A 12,958-nucleotide genomic window follows, 5' to 3' on the forward strand; every position below is an offset into this window, starting at 1 on the left:
CAGCCCCCCTCTTCCAAAATGCCTCCCACCAAAATGCTCCAGTCATGAATAATGCACTCTTGTCTGGTGCTAATGAGCCGCGTGACGCATATTGAAGCTTTATCTGTCTGTCTTCCACCACAAACACACTTGTTTCAGGGGGGGTCATCTGATCATCTGAGGGGTACGCTGTACACTCATCTCCAGAAGGCTTTTGGCGATGGCTGTTAACCCTTTAACACAAAATCTTAGGAGGAGAAAAGCGGCTCACGCCGCTTTTCTCCTTCACAATCTACTGGAATTACGCTGACAACGCTATCAATTAAAGCATTTACAAATTTTTCAGAAAAATTACAAAAATTTCACAAAAACACACAGACTTATTTCAGAGATATCATGATCAAAAGCCTGGTTTTATAATAATTTCTGCCTCTGATCTGGCTGGGATTTCCTCATCAATGAAGCTTTTCCTGGTCTTCCCTGCACTCCTGAATCCTCCCAGAAAGAGCAGGCCTCTCCTGTATTTTTTCCAATCATTATTCCTCACATCTATTCCCACTGCTGCATTACACTGAAGGAAAAAAGACAGTTTCTGCGCTCTTTTCTGCCCCAAATTAGCTGCAAAATTACTGGGATTTGAATGGATTAAACTGTCACTTGTTGCATCTTTTCTTTTTTCTGTTTTTGTATCTCACTGATTAATTTTGATTATAGTTGTTTAAACTACAGCTGGGTTAATAAAATCGATGAATCAATTTAAGCTTAACAGATCAATAATCGATTCATAAAAGTTCAAATCGATTCAGCGATTGAAGCTAAAATCTGCTACCTTGATGCTAACGTTTAATGTAATTTCATAAAGGACGCTAATGCTAACACTCGGTTGACCAAAACATTAATTACTGACTAAATTAACATCTTGGCACATGTCAGGCAGGTAGAACTTGGACCAATCGAGGTTTAAACAGTAGCTGTTGGACTTTGACACCAAAAAGTTTTGTGACAGGAAAAAGTTGAATTTATCTCTGATTTGTGTCGCGTGGGGAGAGTTTCAGAAGCTGCTGTTGATCTAAACCTGGTCTCAGTCTAGCTCTGATGAAACCTCTGGTCTCACTCCTGCTGCCTCACACACCGTTCACTGCTGGATGGCTGCCAGAGCTCCATCCCAGAATACTCCGAGGAGCTCTCAGCAGATGACAGGGCAGCCTTCCCTCCCCCTGTGCTGTCTGAGGCTCCGTGTCATTTATAGCTGTTAGTGGACTCATTTGACACATGGACTTCCTTCAAGCTCCCCTCAGTCTGGGGGGTCAACTCCTTAGTGGGGGTTCATTAGAGCTGGAGGAGACTTTCAGGAAAAAGCAGGGGGGCACTTCCAGATTTGACATTTTCTTACCTGCTTTTTTTTTTTTTAAAGATGAGTTGGCTGAGATTTAATCCTGACTCTGATCATCTTCTGATCTATTGTCAAAGTCTTCCTAGAGCTCGTTTCATGATGATTAAGCTGTTTTTAGCGAAAACAACAAATCTGTGGAGTTTTCTAGTTTTTGCAGAGTCTATGCTGTGGAGAGAACATAGACTCACCCTCATCTGTGTGTTACTTTGGATTCGTGTGTGTGCAATTTTAAATTTGTGTGTGTGTAATTCTTAAACTGTGTGTGTGTAGTTCTTGATTTGTGTGTGTAATTCTAAGTTTGTGTGTGTGTGTAGTTCTCGATTTTTGTGTAGTTCTTGAGTTTTGTGTAATTCTTGATTTGTGCGTAAATTTCGTTTTAAGCCTAACTTTGGATTTGTGCATGTGTAAATCTTGATTTGCGCACGTGTAAGTCTTGACGTGTTTGTAATTTTGGAATTGTGTGTTAATAATTCTTTATCTGTAACTCATGAAATATATTTTGTGCATAAAGTACAAAAATGATGGAATTCCCAAAAATACAAATAGATTTCCCCATGCACAAATTGAAATTACAACAGCTTGAAACTAATTACACGCACTAATAAAAACAAAATGACACACGAATCACTTCTACGTGCACAAAAACTACATTTACGCACAAATCTGATGTGACTGTTTTCTGGACAAACGTAGGTACTGCACATTTTAGCAGGAGACTGGGTTGCTCTTTTCACGTCTCAGATTTGTCCGTGAGTGATGCATTTAAATGCAGCTAGAATGCTGGGTCATCAGAGTTTTCTCATCATCAGAGTTTTCTTTTCTTATCTTATCTTATTCTTTCTAAAATTTTAGCAAAGAGCTGCTGGCAGAAATTTCATTTTGCTCTGCATAAATGACAATAAAGATTCTTGATTCTTGATTCTTATCAGCCACTTTTGTCCTGAGATAACATCAAACAGCTCCGTGGCTGATGATGTCCCGCTCTGCTCGCCTCTCTTTGTGCTCCTTTCATCGGCGATGCTTCAGCTCCTCGTTCCCTCGTCTGGCCTCCAGCGGTCGGGGGGTCCGGTGTCCCTGCTGGACTCCGCCGCCCGCTTCCACACTCAGGAGGAGGCTGCCAGCTCCGCTCTCATCCAGCGTCTGCATCAGCGAGGGGCTAAATCCGGCCCCCCAGCAGACGACGGCTCCATTCTGTCTGTCAGCCTGCTCTCCAGGTGCTGGAGCTGCTCAGTTTTTCAGAACTCCAGCCGTCTAGATCTTAGACATTTAGAAGAAAGCATGTTGTGTGTACACAGCAGGAAGCAGGACTGTGTGGGCCGCAAGCAGAATCATTGTTTAAGTGACTGAAAAGGCACTAAAGGTGTTTAAAAAAAGGCACAAACATTCCTACGTTTCTGAGAGGAGAGATCAGCAGCTCCCAGTTCACATGTTTACATCCCTCAGCTCTTTATTTCCAGGTCAGAGTGTTTGATTGGATGGTCTTAAACATTTGGTTACCCTGGCAACCGGTGATGGACGGCCTGGCGAGGCGATGGCTCATTAATTACTGTGGGAAGGTTTTCTGCTTCTGCTGCAGCTTACAGGGTAACCGAGCATCACGGCGTCCGACGGCAGCCAACAGGAGCCGGGAATTATGGGAATCCCATAAACGAAAAATCAGTTCAGTCAGACGTGATCTTTGCTCTCATTTAAATGTGAAACAAGTACAGATCTGATTTTGATTCAGATTCAGATTCAGATTCAGATTCTGATTCTGAATTTGATTTTGATTTTGATTTTGATTTTGATCTAGATCTAGATTTAGATATAGATTTTGATTTAGAAATCCATACAATCTACTCAAAGAACAGGAGTAGGATGAAGATCAAGTCTTATAAATCTTTACCTCATTCTTATTTCATATGATACAAATAAATTACTATTTATATTTTTACATATATATTTATATGTGAATATAATCAAAACAAACACAAAATGAAAATCCATAATATTAACAATAATACAATCTGGAACACTATATTTACATCATGCTGCAAGGGAAATAGTCATTTGTTTAAGTGTGATTTTAGTTTAGGTACTTTAAAGGCATCATTTCTTCTACTATTTCCTTCTTTTATAACAAATAGATTTGTAAACCTCATGGCAACATGTTTGGCCTTAAACATGATCAGCAGTGTCTGCAACGAACACAAATCTTTAAATTTGAGTATTCTTGACTTCAGAAATAGTTTGGCTATTCAGATTAATCTTTTTGACACTTGTAGAGACATTTATAAGTTCTGTCCAATAAAACCACAATTTTCCTTTATTCTCCGATTTAAGAAGGTTGTTATCTGGATCCAATAGGTTTAAACTTCTTGACTCTGAGGTTCTTTAGATGAGTTCATGTTGAACAGAAGCCTGTGATCCTGCATGCATGTGTGTGAGTGGTGATGGACCCTGAGGACGGCTGATGTCGTTGGAGTAGAGAGCCTCCTCCTTGCTGCTCGTTTCCTCCTTGCAGATTCAGCGCTGCGTTAAGAGCTTCCTGACTGTAAGCCTGACGTGTCGTGCATGTCAAAGAAGCACATGCATGCTTGCATTTTTGATGTGACCTGCTGGAGCTTCTTTCCTGTGTATGATTCAGCTGTGGGGATTCACTCTGACAGACCTTGTGTAATTTTTTTTGGTGATTTCATTACATCTTGAAGCTGCTGTGTCCCCTGAAAATCAAAGTTTCTGTTTTACCATATTGCTTTTGTCAGTGCTGCAGTTTTATGGCATCTTATTGAGGCGTTTTCTGAAAATGCTAAGTGGTAGCTGCAATGCGTGATGGTTCTCAGCAGGGCCGGCCCAGGGCATAGGCAAACTAGGCGGCCGCCTAGGGTGCCATCTGCTGGAGGAGCACCAACAAACCACTCATTTCACGCATAAACCATGTTTAGTCTAGTCACACCAGGCAGCCAAAAAAATAAACATTTCTCACTGCTGTTTATTTGACTTTTTTACTGAAATTCTATTTTTTTCTTCAACTTTTTCAGTTTTTCTTGTACATTTTCTTTATTATGTTTCTGAAAAAAAAAAAAAGTTTGATCCAGCTGGATTTCAGGTCAGCTCAGCTGGTGGGGGCGTGTCTGTCCACTCTGAACTGCTCACTTCCCGCGACGTCAGTGAGCGGGACTTTCACTTAGATCTGCAATTTCCTCAATTTTTAGACAACGCTGATGCTCGTTATTGTGGGAAATTTATGTCGGCCCCCATCCCAAAATAGAATAATGGTCTGTTTCCTCGTTGTTGGATTTCTAATAGCAGACAGCCTCGTTTAGCTCCGCCCCTCATAGCGGGTGCGCTGCTGCATTACAGCCGTTAGATTGACGTTCGTTCTCCACCTTATTTATTAAAATGAAAGATCGCTTTTGTCCAAAAACTACTAATACATTTTACGTTCTCTATTTAATTTAATAAAATCTCAATCACAGAATGTAAAAAAAAGTTTGTTCATTTTAGACAGAGTTTTATTACGCTGATCTCACAGCTGCACGACAGGACGCCTGAGGTCATTAATACATATTAACAAATCCATTATGTTGTATTAATCGGGCGCGTTAACGTGTCAACTTTCAAAGCCCTACATTTTAAATGAAAAATTACACTTACAGATAACCTAAAGATTTTAATCTCTATAAAATATATCCTGTTAAAATAATCCAAACATGAACATGCTGCCGGACAAAATAAACATAATCTAGTAAAAAAAAAAATTGGGGGGCTTTTTAGCACAATCAAATCAAATTATTAAATTTTCTTTGCTCTGTGTTTTGTTGTCTGGTTGTTTTACTCAGTTTTGTCTTTAGTTATTTGACCCGGTGATGTTTATTTCTTTCTGCAGTACGAATGAGAGGATGATGACATCCTTGTGATGGAAGATGGTTTGTGTTACAAAAAGAAAGCCAGAGATCACTAGAACTGATCTCTCAGCCTCCATGATCGTAGTGTTGCTTCTACATGTTAGCAGGATAACAACAATATTATAAATAAAATGATCTGGACTTTGACACATGTGGTGCGGAGGAGATGAGTGACTCTTTGCTCACACATGACCTCCATCAGACGCCCATATCTAGGTCCACTTGTGGCTTAAAGAATGATGAACTACCTCTGTGTTTCTGCAAAGCATCCAGAGGTAATTTACAGAAGAGTTACGACCTTTTAGATCTCCAGGACTCACAAATGTCCACCGGAGACGCCGGGAATAGCAACACTGTCGATTCCCCATGCAATACACAACCGACGTAAACGAGAAGAACGACAATCCTCCTCAGACGTCTGTGAATCTGCAAAGTGTGTCCGAGGCAGCAGTGTTTGGAAGATGCTCCCGTCTGCCTGACATTGAAGTGTCCTTTCAGACTGCTGCACCAGGCTCATCTCTGCCACATCCATGCATACACCAGCTGACAAATCACTCATGCAAACAAAGGTTTAAGCAAAGGTCACTCAAAGTCGGAGAATATTTGCACACCTGTGCAGCTCAAACTGCTTTGATAGGATTATTTATTTAGAGCTGCTGGAGAGCTTTTATTTTGAAGGAGTCCTAAGTCTTGTTGCATTGCATGATGCATTTATGAGTGATGGAGCAGTATATTTAGACCACTGCAGGTGCAGCAAGCACAAAGATTGATCGGACGGGTAAAAATAAAAGTGCTTTCCACCCTGATGAAGCAGGAGCTGTGACAGGAAGCTCTGCGCCGGCGTGCGACCTCCATTTGGAGGAATCCAAACCACAAAAGAAGGGCTATTCAGTCAAGAGTGTGTGCTGTATTAATTAATTTATTAAAGGGGATTAACGGTCCAGATTGAGCTCTTATTCATCCAGATCTTGCTAATATAATCTGCCTCTAAACATGTCAGGGCGACTTATCTCTCTGAGCCCTCCCGCCGGGCGAGCCTCATTCATTGTTGGAGTCTAAGCTTCCTCTGTGGCTGCAGAAGAGGGTTTATCTCCATCCCGCGGCCGCCGCAGCTCCTTTTGTGCTTTACGCTCCCCTGTCGACCCCTCCCACTTTCTCCGGTCACATCCTTCTTCCTCATAAATCCCTGCTTTCCGATGCTCTCCGCCGCGTCTCTCTGAGCAAAACCAGAAATAGGCCAAGCTGTTGAGTGCAGATGCTGCTGAAAATACACTCTTACTCATCCAACACCCCCACTTTTCTCCCTCCCCCTGATTTTTAGGGTGACGTCACTCAGGCGTGTCCGAGTTCACACGATTCCACTTTTCCTTTGGGGATGAGGCTGTTTTTCCAGGATTTTGCAGCAGGACTGCAGTTCTATCCGGATAAAACTTTTCACACACACACACACCTTCAAACCACAATGCTGCCCCGCGAGACTCTGCAGCTCATTGTTAAGTCAGTTAATGAACTCTAAGCTCTTGCTGAACATAAACTCACCGTCACCATCGTGTTCCTGCTGTACCTGGAGAGACTAATCCATGACCTTGCTTCCAAAAGCCACCCTTTGTTGGCTTAACCCTATTAGAGTAAACGCGGCATCAAAGCAACGATTTCTTATGTTGTCCCATTACCTGCTGTTTAACATGTCTGTGATGGGAAGGAGGCGGGACTTACACGATCACTCCAGCGTTTATCCACCTCCTTCCTGAGGCTGCAAAAGGTTCTATTAAAAAAATAGAATCTTCTTTTTCACAGACACGATAACTATTATAGATATAATCAAAAATATACTTTTATTAAAGTATTTTCTGGATTATAAGTCCCACCGGAGTATAAACTGCATGAGCAAAAAAAGTCTAATCAAGAAGAAGAAAATCATGTAAAAGTCGCACTTTTATATTTGCTATGATAAAAAAATAAAAACAAGATTATTAATGCTTGAATGCAAGTTAGAAAAATATCAAAGTTTAAGAGGAAAACAATCAGATTCTCCTCCTGGTTTGTTTTGGATTTCATTTCTTCTTCTGGCATTGTCAGAAGAAAATACAGCGCCCTCTAGTGGTTGTTAGCGGAAACAATCGCTAAAGGGCAGCCAGTTGCTAGTGAAAAAATAAAGAATATATGAGCTTATTTATGTTTTTAAAAAAAATCACAAATAAGTCGCTCCCGAGTATAAGTCACACCCCTGACTAAACTATGAAAAAAAGAGTGACTTATACTCCAGAAAATACATTATATAATAATTAGGATCCTTTTCATTGTATGCTTTATGATGTACATGTGTTGACTTTAACATGAATGGACCTGTTCCGTGGTTAACATGCAGAATAAATGTAAACTCATTAAAGAAGCCTAAAGGAAGGTGGATTTGAGTCCTGAGTCAAACAGATCTTCTTTATTTTCCATCAGAAAAAACAAAGCGACTAACTGTTATTTGCATTTGTTACTCTGAGCTCAGACTTTGGTCAGACTCTTCTGAATCACGTAACCCTTTCAGTAACCTGACTGAGCCACGGTTTTACCGTAGACCTGGACTGCTGAACGCCTCACTTTTGTCTTTTTCAAACGAGACTGAATAGAAATTCAGCACTGACTAACAAAATGCCTTTTGCTCTGATAAAACTGAGCAGTTGATGCACAAAAAAAACACCTTTACTGGGAGCGCTCTCACCTGGAAGAGTCAAAGAAACGAGGGAAAGAATCCTGAAAATATTGATGCCTTAAATGAAACAAAAGAGGAATCAAAAGGGAACACCTGAGGGAGACAAATGGAAACACGCTGGAGTCAAAGTGGTTTTTGAAGTCAGATGATGATTTCAGTGAGTCCTGTCACTTCACATCTTCATTTCAGCCTACATTTAACAGTTTGAACGCTCCACGGGGACATTTATCATTGATGTCTTCCACAGAACAGCAGTTTGACACAAACCTGATTCCCATATGAAGCATGCAGGCCTCAACAATAAAGAGCTAGCTTGTTTTTTTTTTGTCTATTAAAACAATTGATGCAGCACATCAACTGCTGAATAAGATGGAGTGAAAATCTGCAAGAGAAGCTGCTGATGTTTTCAATCCCACGACCATCCGGACTGATTCACAGCCGAACAGAAGGAGGGAAAACAACACCTGAGCTTAAACAACTGAACCATCAGCTGAGCAGGAAAACCACAGATTCTGCACAAAAATCATTTTAAATCACGAGGTGCCTTTTCACACAGTCCTCAGTCTTTTCTTCCTCATCAACTGCCCGTGAAATTGAAGAATTAACTCCCAAGTTCCCGTGTTTTTAAACCTCTCTGCCTGTGAACTTTGGCATCGTCTTCAGGGACTCGGAATCGAAGCGCTTTGATGGTTTAAGACTCCGGCTCCGTCTCACACGGAAGAGAAGTTCTTGACTTTCTCTGCTCTCTAAGCGAGCTCAAGTTCCCTGGATTTCTCTCAACTTTTAATGACTTTTTGTTTTACTCTTTTCTTCCGGCCTGTAATTTTCGAAGTTTTTAATTTCACTTTACTGTTGATGACCCAGTAGTTGATGACCCAGCCTCACCTGTCCTGGAGGGAACTCCCACACCTGCTGATACGGTGTGATTCAGAGAAAACGCACATCATCTACAAAAATGCAGCAAAGATATTCCTGCTCATCAGACTTTATGTGCAGCAGAACGCCTGCAGAGCTGCAAAAGCAAGTGTCTCATTTTCTGTGGAGTAAATATATAGTAAAGAACTTTTATTGACTTCTTGAAAGGTTCAGTTTCTGCTTTTAGACTTCATTAATTTCATGAGTCCATAAAAAGAGACTGAGCAGCTAAAAGTCACTGAAGTAACAAACATAAATGATGGTGATCAACAGACTTTAATGACAGATTCATGCTGATCTAGATCAAATTAAATGGTTAGTCGTTTTTAAATAAAAAAAAACTTTCCTAGTAGTGTTTAAATCATGATTATGAAGTTTTTAACCGAAATTTCTCAACCTAAATGGCTCAAAAAGCCATTTATCTTGTTGATCTAAAGCCTCCATTTTCAAAATCTCCTCTGAGGGGGCGTGGCTTTTGACGCCTCTGATCCCCCCGTCTGATTATGACTCTGTGTCTCGCTAGTGTAAATCTTCACTGCTGCTATGTAAAAATATCCAGCAATGCAAAAACAAAATGATTTCTTATTACATTTGTTCTCTTTCATAAGAAAAATGCCACACATACGTGTTAAAAACTCAGACAACAGGATTTTCATCCGACGGGGAGTTTGAAATTTCTATTAGCTATTTTATATTTATAAAAAGAATCAATAAAAGTTCAGGTATTTGGTTATAATTCTATAGAAAAGGCAGCATAGAACCTTCTGTGAAAGATGAGGAGCTGCCTCAAAAATGAAAAAGTAAATGCCAACTCAGAACAGGTTCTGCAGTTCAGAACCCGTCTTGTTCAGGAACCATTAGTCAGACAGTCAGAAGCTCTCACAGCTGATGAAGCAGACTGACTCTGGTCGAATAGAGTTTTGCAGAGACTTCCCTGAGAGTTTTCTGGGATCTCTCAATTGTTCCTCGTCCGCGCGGTGAGAGGGGATCCCAGATTATGGCAGTTGGGGATTCTAAGGAGCTTTGCACACGATGCAGACTAATCCGCCGTCTCCCCGGAGAGATTAGCTCCGTCAACACGACGGGGAGTTTAACCGCAACTGGTGCAGCAGATACTGCGTCAAGCTCAAACTGGACTCACCGAGGTCCAAGGAACCACGGTGGGACTGTTGAAGGGTTTATGGAGCAAATAAGTTCAACACAGTCCTTTCTTTCTATTATTTTCTAGACTTTTGACATCTAAAGGATAAAATATGTTTTACACCTGCATCGGTGACACTTAAGAACAAGATCTTTAACATACTGTAACTTTTCAACCGTTAACTCAATAATTCCAGTAGATTCTGAAGGAGAAAAAAATTGGAATTGAGTCGATAAAGGCTCTTGTGAATTGAATGAAATCGTTTCTGGGAATGATCTATATCCAGATGTCTGTGTGTGATTGTGTGTCTCTGTGATGGACTGGCGAGCTGTCCACCTCGCCATCGCCCAGCATCCCTCTGACCCTGAACAGGAATGAGCAGGTTTAGAAATGGATGGATATTTATGGCTGAAATAAGAAAGTCTCCAAACCATGAAAGTTTTTCGTAAAGTGATGTTTTTCCTCTCATCGCCTGAAGCCTGTTTACATCCACGTTCTTCGCCACGCTGTTTCCTGCTGCAGAGCTGGGAACTGACTCAGAACCCTCTCCTGCTCCGGGCGAAGCAGGTTCCCCTCACACTTTCCATCCGTCTGGCCATGAATGATTCACACTGTCCCACTGGTCTATTTAGGGGCAGCAGACTGTGTGCAGTGAAGGGTTTTCTGCATGCTGCGGGAAAATGAGAGTGAGGGAGCACCCGAGCAGTCTTCATCAGTGTTGGTCTGCAGTGGAGGAAACTTTACATTCATCCTTTCATGTGCTTTTTTTTGGAAGCAGAAAAAAACAATTTACCCACAATTCCCTAAATATTTAGCTGAACATATGGTGGTGAAAGTCAGCCTAACAGTGCGTTTCATTGTTGCTGTTTCATGATTCAGGATCCATTATTCCAGGCGTGTCAAACTCAATCACACAGGGACCAAAACCCAAAACACACCTTAGGTCACGGGACAAACAGGATAAACACTTACTGAACACTCTAAAACTACATTTTTAAAACTATAAAACCGTAAATGTTTAACATAATTATAAACTAGATATATAGCATTACCTGCGATCATGCTAGATTGAAGCTGAATTTGTCAGCTTAAGATGCTGAAATTGATAGCTAAAAACGCTGAAGCTAATTGCTGAAATCACTGAATCTAACGGCTGAAAATGCCGAAGCTGATAGCCAGCTAAAATATTAGCTAAATGCCAAATTAGCCTAAAAAAAGTTTTAAAAAAAGCTAGCATGTAGCTGAAAAATATCTAAAATTCAAAATAGTCTAAAAAACTGAAAAAAGCCTAAACTAGCCAAAGCAGCTAGCATGTGGCTGAAAAATTAGCTAGCCAAACAGCTTAAAAAACCAATAACAAAAAAAACAAATTACCCAAAACAGCAGCATTTGGCTGAAATATCAGCTAAACCCCAAAATAGACCAAAAACAAAAAAACTGAAAATAGCCTAAATTAGCCAAAACAGCTAGTATGTAGCTGAAATATTAGCTGAACTCCAAGATAGCCTAAACAAATCTTAGCAAATGCCAATATAGTCCAAAAAGCTAGCAGAATTCCACTTTTTAAAACTTTAAAACCGTAAATTTAAATATTTATGAATAATAAAAGCCAAGAATATTATTTCAGAATAAATCAATTTAAACCTTAAATAACTTTTAATATTTTACTCTCCATAAAAATATATTTAGTCCAATTTATACAAGTTATAAATAAGCTCAAGACAACAACGCACCATTAATAATAAAATCAAATGATCTGGAGGGCCGGATCCGGCCCCTGGGCCTAGACTTTGACACGAGCATTATTCTAACGTTTCTAAGACTTTTTTTTTTAATTCGGAGACATGTTTAACTCGGTCAAATAATTGGTTATTACCAGCAATGGAAGGAAGCTGTTTTCCAGTAGAAAACGACCGTGTTAGAAACACGTTGTGCTTCCTAGAAAGAAGCCGTGCTGATCATTTAAACCGCTGTAAGCAGGATTGCTGCCGCCTTCCTTTCTGTTTTTTGTCCTGTCATTTGGAGCTGTGTCTGATGTAAAACAGCTGATAAAAATGAAAGGTTGTATTAGTCAGCGAGGCTAAGCCGACGAGCAGAAGGCCTGGTTTTATCCAGGCTTTGCGTGCCGTGGCTGCAGCAATATTTGCTGCAGGGCAGATTCTCCTGCTGGACGCGCAGATGTGTGTTCGGGAAGCGCCATGTGTCATCATATCTGAGGGACATAAGAAGCGTGTCGCTGCAGGACACGGCTGTGTCACACAGGGTGAAAAAATTCCCCTAAACCTGAACTTTTTGGAAAGTCTTCCTGAAAGAGGTGGAGGTGTTGTAGCTGCAAAACGATGACAAACATGATATTAATCCCTGTGGATTACAAATGTGGTATCACTTAAGTTTGTGTACTGGCAGTAAGGTACATTCAGGAATGAGAATGGTGTCCAATAATGCCCTACAGTCTGCCTTGACCCCGGATGAAGATTAGTGCTCACACTGCTGAGCACTCTTATCTTTCATTTGTTGTCTTGATGCTTTTATTTCTAATCTTTCTTTCTCACAGGCAGCATCACTGAAAAAAGGACACTTGCAAGAGCAACATTAAAAAGGATTTTTTCTCTTTTTGTTTACAGACTGCTCTGAGGCGACGAGGGAGCAGAGAAGCTTTTAAAGACAAGAAATCTACAAACCAAGTGAGTCAACTCATTGATCCTCACCATGAAACAGCATGACATTAAAAGAGAACTTCAACTTGCTGATCGTTTCTTTTTGTTCAAAGCGAGCATGCTCAGACGTCCGCTCAGTCGCTCTGACCACGCTGCTCGAAGCATCTCTGGAAGGTTTAAAAACCTGCAGGAAGAGGAGAATGCTGTGGATGTCTGGATCTGTTTTCAAAAAGGTTTATTAATGAAAAGATGCGTACCAGGAAGTTAAAACTTTTGGTGTGA

The 12,958-nt window shown here is 40.7% G+C and overlaps 1 protein-coding gene across 1 annotated transcript in view; it reads left to right on the forward strand.

Annotated features, from left to right (window-relative positions):
* The window catches only part of LOC112141446 (microtubule cross-linking factor 1), a gene marked incomplete at its 3' end in the record, with an annotated part of 72,414 nt that overhangs the window by 21,841 nt on the left and 37,615 nt on the right, over positions 1 to 12,958 (forward strand). The window contains 1 exon segment of the mRNA XM_024264581.2: positions 12,644 to 12,703. Within this exon segment, the coding sequence (XP_024120349.1) occupies positions 12,644 to 12,703 (60 nt within the window).

This window comes from Oryzias melastigma, unplaced genomic scaffold (assembly GCF_002922805.2).
Source record: "Oryzias melastigma strain HK-1 unplaced genomic scaffold, ASM292280v2 sc00311, whole genome shotgun sequence".
Lineage (NCBI taxonomy): Eukaryota > Metazoa > Chordata > Actinopteri > Beloniformes > Adrianichthyidae > Oryzias > Oryzias melastigma.